The sequence below is a fragment of the Arachis hypogaea genome, chromosome 2 (genome assembly GCF_003086295.3).
Source record: "Arachis hypogaea cultivar Tifrunner chromosome 2, arahy.Tifrunner.gnm2.J5K5, whole genome shotgun sequence".
In the NCBI taxonomy this organism is placed as follows: domain Eukaryota; kingdom Viridiplantae; phylum Streptophyta; class Magnoliopsida; order Fabales; family Fabaceae; genus Arachis; species Arachis hypogaea.
The window spans coordinates 100,819,842-100,830,910 of NC_092037.1; the positions used below are offsets into that span (position 1 = coordinate 100,819,842).

General features: G+C 34.6%; 2 protein-coding genes across 2 annotated transcripts; both read right to left on the bottom strand.

Moving 5' to 3' along the window:
- Positions 1-978: 978 nt before the first annotated feature.
- On the bottom strand, positions 979-5,700 carry LOC112757590 (putative disease resistance RPP13-like protein 1). Its single transcript, XM_025806149.3, has 3 exons — positions 4,804-5,700; positions 2,061-4,690; positions 979-1,488 (listed from the first exon to the last, which is right to left on the bottom strand). Coding segments are annotated over exons 1-3 (3,528 nt in total). The 3' UTR covers positions 979-1,487.
- A 1,322-nt stretch (positions 5,701-7,022) lies between these two features.
- On the bottom strand, positions 7,023-9,626 carry LOC112757628 (syntaxin-121). The gene is made up of 2 exons (XM_025806184.2): positions 8,721-9,626; positions 7,023-7,721 (listed from the first exon to the last, which is right to left on the bottom strand). Exons 1-2 carry the CDS (start codon positions 9,274-9,276, stop codon positions 7,366-7,368), a joined length of 912 nt encoding a protein of 303 aa, XP_025661969.1. The 5' UTR covers positions 9,277-9,626; the 3' UTR covers positions 7,023-7,365.
- Between the last annotated feature and the right edge of the window lie 1,443 nt (positions 9,627-11,069).

Consider the following 11,069-nt stretch of genomic DNA (forward strand, 5'->3'; position numbering starts at 1 on the left):
ATTAATTGTTACGGTTATAAATTTATTTTATTGTTTATAACGGTAAGATATAATAAATATAAGAATATGAATTCAATGTATTTGGAGGTTACAAATTTATTGGATTCTATTTTTTAGTTTTTTATTTGTATATTTTATTTTTTGCTGATTTGAAAATAATAGTTGATTTGCCAAGAATTGCGTGGTTGATTCTAAAGTTGTGCCAAATAATAATTATTCTAAAGTTGGCAATGCAATTGACTAGTCAATGGCCTAAACTTATGGAGTTGCGGTCAACATAATTATTGTAATAATTATATATTTAGATTTGTACATGATGTATCTTATATGTACAAATATACGTAACAAAAGCTAAAAGTTAAACATTTTTAGTAAAAAAAAAAAAAGCATGATGCATCTTATATACTACAAATGTATCTAATATGAAAATGTATGTCTAATATCATATATTTTTTGGTTTCATTTTGATACTCTTTTAATAAATTTGTTTTTTTTTTTAGTTTTCAAATATTCTTTTCAAAATTTATATTGGTAAAATAAAATAGAATTTATTTTTAATAATAAGTAAAAATTAAAATGATTTTTTTTTACCAAAGATACAAAAACTCGAACTCGCGACCAATATGGGAGACTATGTTATTTGAGGTATAACATAATTATAATAATAAAATATAAACATAATTATAATAATAAAATATAATTTTCATTTTTTATACTTTTAATTTATAAATTAATTATTGCGGTTATAAATTTATTATATTGTTTATAACGGTAAGATATAATAAATATAGGAATATAAATTCAAGGTATTTGGAGGTTACAAATTTATTGGATTCTATTTTTTAGTTTTTTATTTGTATATTTTATTTTTTTGCTGATTTGAAAATAGTAGTTGATTTGGCAAGAATTGAGAGGTTGATTCTAAAGTTGTGCCAAATAAGCAATATTGCTACATTACATTAGTAGGAGGAAAGAAAAGTCTCAAAAGTAATGTGGTGCATGTTTATGTATCTACTTTTATATATTAAGAATAGATTCTTGATTGAATGAAATTATCTTTTCAGCCATCAATTGCTGACCCTTGGAACCATTTTTGAGCTTAGATTCACTCAGCCTATGGTACAAAGTTCTCAAAAATAAAAGATATTCATGTTCTTATTTGGTAACTTATTTAATTATTCATGGACATAATAAGTTTCATTTCTTGTTTTTCCTTTCTAGGCAAAGGAGGAAGTGATGTACACATTGGAACTCCTATGCACTCTCTTACAGACATGATGGACACTGGACATGGACGTGGCACGATCATCCCCCCGAAATGGGTTTCGGCTGCGGCCAGAAACTGCTGCAACCTTAATGTTTGATTTGGCAAGGATATTAAGCGAGTCTTGGTGTAGCATTGCACCAAAATCCTTGTATCGATGTCAGGCCAGATGGGAAATGCTATTTTCTTACTCAGGCAACTCATCCTTGGCTCAATTATATACTCTACCAGTTTTAAAAATATTTGTTAGTTTAAAAATTTTGGATATTAACGATTCAATGTATCTGAGTACAATTTGTATCTAGATACAATGAGTTATTAACATATCAAATTTCTAAAGTGACAGATTTTTTGAAATAGTTGGAGTATATAATTGTAATATTAAAATATAAATAGTAATGTAATTGTCTTTCTGCAGAAGCTTGATATTTTGAAGCAGAAAGACTAATGAACTATTATGTGTGTGTATTTTGTTAAAATGACAGCATGAATTTGTAGCATTTTCATGTGTGTGCCTCTTACTATCATGTCTAGGTTTGGTGTTCTATCTATGAAATTGTTCATGGAAGAAGTTGTGTTGTTGGGTCGATGGATAATTTGTATGAGAAGTTACAAGTGTTAAGTAAGGAATGGAAAAGCACATGTATAAGAATGATTAAAAATGAAGAATAAGAATATTGTAGAAAGAATGAAGAATGAAAAGTCGTGAGTCAGTTTATATGCAGAGTATAAATCATGATGAAAAACATAAATAAGAATAATGTTGTGTGTGTATGTGTTGAAGTTGTTGGATTACCAAATCCATGTGTCATCAACTTGAATGGCGGGGATGTGGGAGATTTTGGGCCAAAGCTGTGGATCCTTCTTCTCACATCGTTTGGCCAGCAAAGGGCTTCCTAAGATGATGAGTTGTATTAGAGAGGCAGGCAGCTTTTCTCCCTCCATATTCTTCAACTTGGAGCAATGCTCAATACGTAGTTTCTGGAGGGAGGTGAGGTGGGCAAGTCCCTTGCATTCCAACGTCTCCACACTTTTCATGTGAAACAGTGTGAGAAACTCAAGCGAGGCAGGCAACCAACCTTCCTTTGGGAGGGACTTCACACTCTCGCAGTATTCACCATGAATGGAAAGATAAGTAAGCCCATGAAATTGCGAATTCTTGAATGCTGCAGAGCTCACCAGTTTCTTGCTGTAGCTGATTTCAAGAGATCTGAGGCTGCAGTGTGGAACCCCATCCCCAGTAGGAGACAAATCAACCTCTGGGCAACCCAGTAATGTGAGATGCTCTAGCTGAGGTGCTGCCATCCATATTGTCAACACGGACTTCAAACTCCTACACTCGTAGATATATAAAGAACGGAGAGATGAAAGAGAGCGTGACACCACAATAGACTCCATCTTTTCACACTTGTCGATTTCAACATCCTTGAGATTCGGAAAGGAATCCAACAACGAGAAGGATGTAACTGAATCACAGCTGTTCCGTATTGATAGTTTCTGCAGCGAGTGATGTTGCCCATCCATTTCGAATTCTAGTTCTCCACAACTCTCGATCGTCAACTTTTTTAGCGATGTGGGAATACGACTCACTGGAAACCATATGTGGGAGGAACAATGTGAGATCCATAAAGAAGTGAGGCAACTCAGTTGCATGTATATAATGGCCTCCACCACGGACCCCACCAGATGCTTTCCTGAAATTGAAAGAGTGGTAATCGCAGGAGCCCTTGGAACACAACAACTCAGCTCAACGCAATTCTCAATCTTAAGTGATTGCAAAGATGGTAGATGATTCGGCAAATCTCCACTCAACATCGGACACGAACTTATGGAAAGCTCCCTAAGTCTCGGAAACGCATTGAACTCCAATGAACGCCACTCCTTCCAGTAAGGCATTGAATAAAACTTAAGAGTTTCAAGCATTGGGAATGGTGGTGTCTCCAAACAAGATTCACCATTCTCGTAGAAATAAAACTCAGCACCCACAATTCCCACACTTTCAAAGCCTATAATTCTTAGGTGCTTCAAAGAGGGCAATTGTCCAAGTGAAGGAAGCATACAGCAACTCCTGCAATGAATAAGTGTTATTGAGGTGATGTTGTGGTAGGAAGAATGTCCCATCCAATCTGGGAATGTTGTACCCCTGTAACCATTGATATGTAACTCTTTCAAATTAGCGTGAGGTCGTAACTTGTCAAGTATATCTCTTTCCATTTCGGAATCAACTCTATTCTCCTCTTCATTCAACGACCAAGTTAACGTTATAGAATCAATGCCATCCTTATCGGACATTCTTGCCTCCAAAGCTTCACCGCTGTTCACCACATTCTCCAATTTGACAATGGAAATTGATTCGTGTAGATTTGCAAGTGCTCCCAATTCTGTGATCTTGTTCTCTTCACGCTTCCCAACAACATAGTCGCTTAAAAACTGCAAATTTTTCAACTTGCTCATGCCTTTCGGCATCTCATGCAATGACCTAGTCCCTCTAATATCAAGATAGCGCAAATTTACAAGGTCTTTCATGCCAACAGGTAGCATTTTCAGATTTGTACACCAATACAACTTCAAGGTCTGCAAATTGTATAGGTTACCCAATGACTCTGGCAATGCCACGATGTCCGTCCAAGAGAGATCCAAGTAACGCAGATGAATCAACTCACCTATTGAATCAGGCACTGACTCAATAGGAAACCTTTTCAACGACAAAGCTCTCATGTACTTCAACTGTGACAACATGATAGAAGGTGCGTTTTCCATGTTAAATGGGATCCATGACCACAAATTGATTTCAAGAAATGTCCTTGTACGTTTTACTCTATCACAAACTCCCAAAAGATTTGACATTGGATAATTGCCTTCGGCGTTATGTGACAAATGACGAGCTTTAATATCAACTTCAACTGCATTCCGAAGCTCTTCAGCTCTGAAATAGAATTCTCCAGCACACGTCATTGCTAAATCATGAACAAGATCATGCATCACAAATATCTTTTCACGGGTACTGTGAGGTTGGAAAAATGATCTTGCAATTAATTCATCAAAATATTCACTACCAACTTCTTCCATAGTCTGGTTTCCTACTGGTTGTAAAAAATTCTCCGCCATCCATAACAGCATCAATTCATCTTTGCTAAATTCATAGTCCTTGGGATACAAGGAACAATAAACAAAGCACTCTTTCAAATATGAAGGAAGAAAATAATAACTTATTCTTAATGCTGGAACAACATTTATTCTGTGACTGGAGAGTTCCCAGATTTCACTCTTCAACAAATGATTCCAATACCTGAGATCAGAATTTCCCCGCAATATGCCTCCAAGGGCTTGAGCTGCCAGGGGCAATCCATCACACTTCTTTACGATATCTCTGCGGATTTTTTTCAGGGTTGCATTCTCCACAAAAACAGTTGAAAGACGTGCATGCTTTGAAAACACCAACCAACAATCTTCATCAGACAATGATCTTAGTTCATGAGGTGAAACTGTTTGTACCACAGAAGCCACATTTTTATGTCTAGTAGTTATGAGAATTTTACTTCCTTAACCCCTTTCTGAAAAGGTTTTAGAAGCTTATTCCAATCATCATAATTTTCGTTCCAGACATCGTCCAAGACAATGAAGAACTTTTGCCTGGACAACTTTTCCTTTAAATCAAGCTGAAGTAAATTCAAATCTGTCAAGTTACAAGAACTCGAAGTTATTTCCTCAATTATAGTCTTGGTGACCTTGACAACATCAAACTCTTCTGACACACAAACCCATCCTCGAAAATCAAAATTCTCCTTCACTTTGTCATCTTGGTAAAGCAATTGGGCCAAAGTAGTCTTTCCTATTCCGCCCATGCCCACAATGGAAATGACAGATATATCACCATCAGAAGCATCATCATCATCCAACAACAGTTTCAGTATGGCATCCTTGTCTTCTTTCCTGCCACATATCTCCGATGGTTCAACAAGACATGTGGATGGAATTCTCCATGACATGTCCACCTTTGCGGTCTCCTTCAAACGAAGATAATTTTTGCGTGCTACAACAGACTCTAGTCTTCTAACTATTTTTTCCAAGTCACCACTATCTTCAATATATGAATCAACCAAACGAGACCAGGAGGAAGAGTTACCTAGTTCCCTTTGAGTGGCATCAATGGCGGCTTTAGTTGAGAGTTCGTCGAGCAAGTCATCAGCGAAATAGAGAGCATCTTGGAGATCAACAAGCCACTTCTTGACTCTCTTGTCAGTGAACTGCTTCAGCTCAGCATCATCAAGAACAGGTCCAACATCATACAGACAATTCTGCAACCTTCCAAGCAACTCCAGGGAAGACTCGTTTCCATAGAGGACAGAGTCATCTTCAAGTATTGAAGACATGTTGTCCAAAACAGCATCAACAAAGGGAGAGAGGTAAGCTCCACCATAAAGTTTTTCAGCCATGGTTAAATCTCAAGTGAAGCAGATCAGATGGGATCAGAAGTCAGAACAAAGAAAGAAAGGTGATGGGTGAGGAAAGGGTTCGCAATTTGCAATGTAGTCTCTGGGTTTTCTCAAGCAGAAGCTAAGGGAAGCGTTTGGTTTGTGTGGAGAGTGAAATTGACTTGATGAGGTTTATGGTCTTCGGAACAATTATTATCCGTAGCTGAGAATTTTTTATTCTCACTAATCTTATTTCGACATATTATTTCTTTCCACCAATTTTGTTTATTTGATTGTTATAAAAAAAAAAGACAAAAAAAAAACAAAAAAAAGAAATTGCAATTCATCAGCCATCGGATAAGACTCTAGTCATGGGAGGGAGTTGCATGTCCCTTTTGGCAGTTGCACACTTAATTCAATTACAACTTATCCATTGTGATCTTTATCTCTTCCTTTGTCTAATTTACTTTTTAGCGGCACATGATCTTTTCACTTTCATTTTTTCTTGGGTAATCCATGAACAAGAAAGAAAACGATTATTTGGATATATAGGACAAAGCACTTAGGTACCCCATCTTCCTTTTCCATTATTCATTTTGCATCTCAATAATTGACCTGCATTTTTTGGCGGTTTTTTGTTTATGGAAATAAAAGTAGTGATATACCATAACATTGTAATTTTTGGTGTTTATTAAAAGTGTGGAAGGTGTGTATCTCAACTTTTTTAAATTTTTTTAATAGCAATTGTACTTCTCATGAATCGGATGGTCCAATTTCTGCTTCTCTAGTTACATGGTTTCACATTTGAGAATAACATCCCATCAGTCTACATTTAAAAAAAAAACAACATTGTTATTCCAATATCAAAAACAAAAAGTGGCATTTTTTTACCTTAAATAAAAGGAAAAATATATATATATATATATATGATCCTAAAACACATTTGATATTTTTTCAAAAACATTCATGATCATATATATCAATGTTGTGTATGTGACTGCAATTGGACTACATATTATATGTCTGATTCTTTGGTCCTAATATAAAGGCTATGGTCTAAGTTAGGGAGAAAAAATCACAAAGTTAACAAAGATCTATACAACTATAAATTAATGACTCAAATTCATGATGTAAAAGATAAACAATTGGTTGATGCAATGGCAAGTGTGTGAAAGGAATATGGGGATATAACTCTTCATGATACTTTGTGCTACCTTCATATGTCTTCTTATGTTTTTATTGTTATTTTTGCATTAATCTAGTTTATCTAACAAAACATGCAATTCTTGGTCAACAAACAAACAATAAAATAGAGAGGGAAAAAAATCGTAGGCCACAAAAGCTTAATGCTGCAAATTGCAAAACAATTAACTCACCAATATATAACATATGATACATCAGAAGAAAATTTCTAAATTTTCCAAAAAAATACATGTATGCAAAAGAATGCATCAACATGAATCTTCTAAAAAGGACCATGACCATGAGATTCTAGAAAGTAGAAACCAAACCAAAAATCTCAATCTTCAACAGGGTAGGTTCTAGTAAAAAATAATAATAAACAAGGTATTATTTTCCAATGCAATGGTCATGTGGCAGATGATAAGGTTTTGAATTAGTCCAATATGTTCATAGCCACCAATCAGCATCTCATTAACTATGAATTTGTCATGACCCAAGCAATAATCAATTTTTTAAAACAATAGGAAGAACTATAATCAATATGATAATGATCAATATTATGATGGCAATTAAGGTCCACTTCCGGGTATTCTTCTGGTGCTTCCTTGCAACCTGGAGCTGCTGGACCCCGCCGCGGACATACGAATTAGCTCTTGCCACGTGGTTCTCTATGTCATCTATTTGCTCACCTTGTGATTGGACCAAAACAGCCATGTCCAAGAACACTTGGTGAAGCTCATTGAGGCTCCTCTCTATCTCCATAACTGTGTCATGCCTCTCTTGAATCTCTTGGATTGTGTCCATGATTGTTGCTCTCCCCTGTTGCTGAATTGCTTTTTGCAAAAAGGTTTCACTCTCACCTGTTACACACATACAAATTATCATATTTGATGAGTAATTACATCTTATTCCAACATTATAAAGTGTATATTAGTGTCTATTTAACAAACCAACATGCTAAGATTTAATGGTAAATAATAAATACTATGTTTTACTTAGTACTTGTTTGGGCACCATTATTTTGATAAAAAAAAATTTTTTTCCATTAAAAAAAAGATTTTTTTATTTTTTAGTGTGTTTGGTAAATTTCTAGTAGTAAAAGTAAAAGCACTAGAAAAATCAGAAAAACATCTTTTTTGAGAAGTTGTAATTTATATCTTTTTTTAAAAGATTTTTTCCTTAAAAAAGAAAGATGTTTTTCATATAATAAATAAACAAAAAAGTACTTTTATATTGTTATACCCAAACATAATTGATAAATAAAAATATCTTTTTACATGAGATACCCAAACATAAAATTACTTTTACTTTTACATAAGATCTTTTAAAAAAGATAACTCAAAAAAAGATCTTTTCTTAAAAGTTCATCCAAACAAGCCCTTAGAGTGGAGACAACATCTTAATTCTAGTGCTAAAATATATATGTCAACACACATGTTAAAAACATACTTTCCATCATATTTATACATCAATTTTTGTCGGCTAAAGTTTTCATTATAGTAATGGTGAAAACTAAATTTGTTTATGTATGAGAAAAGACTTCAGCTCCAAATTCTATTACTATATGTGACATCAAATTCAGATGTATGACTCTCTTGAGTTTGATCAACCGAAATCTCCAAGTAACAGAACTATAGGCTATAAAATTCAGGAAAAATGTTACTGGAATAATGTAATTTTCAATCAAGACCTTCCTATTAGAATGAGATGAACTCATGCATGATTGCTTAAATTTTACTTAGCCATTATTATAGAATTTAAACCATCACATGATTTTGCTGTTAAGAATATATGAAAAGCAAGTACGATGATTTATAACAAAACATTAAATTTTTGAATTCATATGAAATTGTATTTACCAGTAGAGATGAGAAGATCAACGGTTTTTTCATCAGGATTCTCTCCAGTGACAGTATAGTATCTACGTTGTACGGTCTCTCTGTACTCTGAGGATATTTGTTGTCTAAGGTTGTTGAAGCTGTCCATGGAATCTTTCAACTTCTTCCTCAATCCACTCACCACGGATGTCCTGGTCCGATCCGAGGAAGATCCAGGTCCAGCACCAGGCAAGCTTCGGCTTGCTGCGTTGGACCTGTCTAGTGCCTCGAGTCGGACCTTGACAAGCTTGGCCTTTTTAAGTGCTATTGCCACGTCAGCATCCATGCTGGCTCTAAGATCTTTCACGGCTCTAGCGCTGTGAAGGGTCTTGCTCCTTTCATGGGACACTCTTAGGCTCTCATGGAGCTTCTCCAACTCCTTCAGCTCCTCCTTTACGACCTCCACTTCCTCGAAGAACTTGTCGAGGTGGACGTTGCCGTCGGTCGCGCCCATCTCGATGACATGGTGTTGGTTGTCCGGAGAGACTTGATCGGTGCTGCGGAAGCGGGAGAAGGAGCCGGAGAACAAGTCATTCATGGTTGCTCCTTAACTATTGTATGTTGTGTAAATGGTTTTGATCAAAGTTTTTGTTATGATGAAAAAAAATTTGAAGAAATAATTGAATCAGATCAAAGAATATGAACGAATGTATAGTATATATATCTAATTATCTATATGCATATGGATTTTGTTGGTTATATATATAAAAATAAATAATAATTGTAACAAATTTGAATGAAAACAATTGGTTCTTGTTTGAATTTGAATAATATTTAAAGATTGAAAGAAGTGGCCATGAAGACAGGTTCAATTACTATATAGAATGTAGCGTGTGAAATGGTAATTGTCTTTGGTCATCATATCCTTTATTTAATGAAAGAATAGTATACACTAATTATTCTTATGCCTTATTAATAATATATTTTGCACAAATGGTGGATTTTATACACAATAATTAAAGAAAAATATGTGTATTTATTAATCATTAATGTTAATCACCTAGTTCTACAATTTTATTAATCTTATTATTCGTGATTGTGTCGTGTATTTAAGTTTAAAAAAATATAAGTAAGAAAATCTAGATTGGTAGGGGGCAGAGGCTTGGTCAAAGTGGAGGTTGGGACTTGGGAGAGTAACGAGTAGACAAATGGATTCAATATGGGAAAATTCCTATAAAGTGAAAACAGGAAGCAGCCAAGAAATAGAGAGAAGAAAAAAGGGGTTGCATTGCATGAGAAGATGAAGTTATATGGATTTCAATGATTTTAATTTAGGAGACTCTCATTAGATTATTAGAAAATAATAATTGAAAATTGTTAGATAATTTCATATATTTGATTAAACTGATCAATATTTTATATAAAGTTTATTTTAATTATTTTATGCGAGTAATCTCCTTTAATTTAATTAGAATCACATTTTTAAGATCAGATGAGTTTAATGTTATTACTTATTTGTATGTGTACATAGTGAGTTCCTTCCATGTGTTATGCAGTGTGTACTGGCTGGAGAAGCTTCTTGTGGATCTACATGGGGTTAAAAGTGATCAAATTAGTACGGTAAGGTTGCAATTTAGGTTGATGATTGATGCATGTGCTATGGGTGATGTTGATGAGAAAATTGAAGTATCTTAAAAAGGTGAAAGAACTTGGAAAGATTATTTATCGTGTTGATAATTCATATTACAAGACACTACAACATTTTGGGTCTATGACCACGGTTTTTTTGGTTATGGTGAAAAATCGTGACTATAGACTCTCTATAGTTACGGTTTTTTAGGGTGACAAAAAAAAAAGCTATGATCACGGTTTTGAGGGGTGATCTAAAGAGGTCTATGATCACTGTTTTTTACAGTGACCAAAAAGGGTCTATGGTCACGGTTTTTCAAAAAAGGGTGACCTAAAAGAGTCTATGGTCACGGTTTTGGCGTGAATTCTAATGTGAGACTTGAGTCTTGCTCTAATAAACTAGTTTCTTGCGGTGGATTCTCCCAAATTTTGCGACAACGATCAGGAATCTATGTCTAACCCAATCAATACAGTAGAATTGTCTTCTACTTGGAATCCAAATTTCACCATAATTTCCATTCACTCTCCTACATTCATAACCTAACTCAGCTGTCAGCTTACATAACCGGTTGCAAGTCTTGCAACTTGCAAATACGGAAAAACAAAGAGGATTGTATTAGACTTGAGGCAATCCACTAAAAATTTTGTCGCATCTCAATACATGGTTACGGCACAATAACGTCTTTGAATCCATTTAAGGTTGTGGTAGACTTGAGACAACCAATGTAAAACTTTGTGGCATCTCAATGCATGCATGAATAT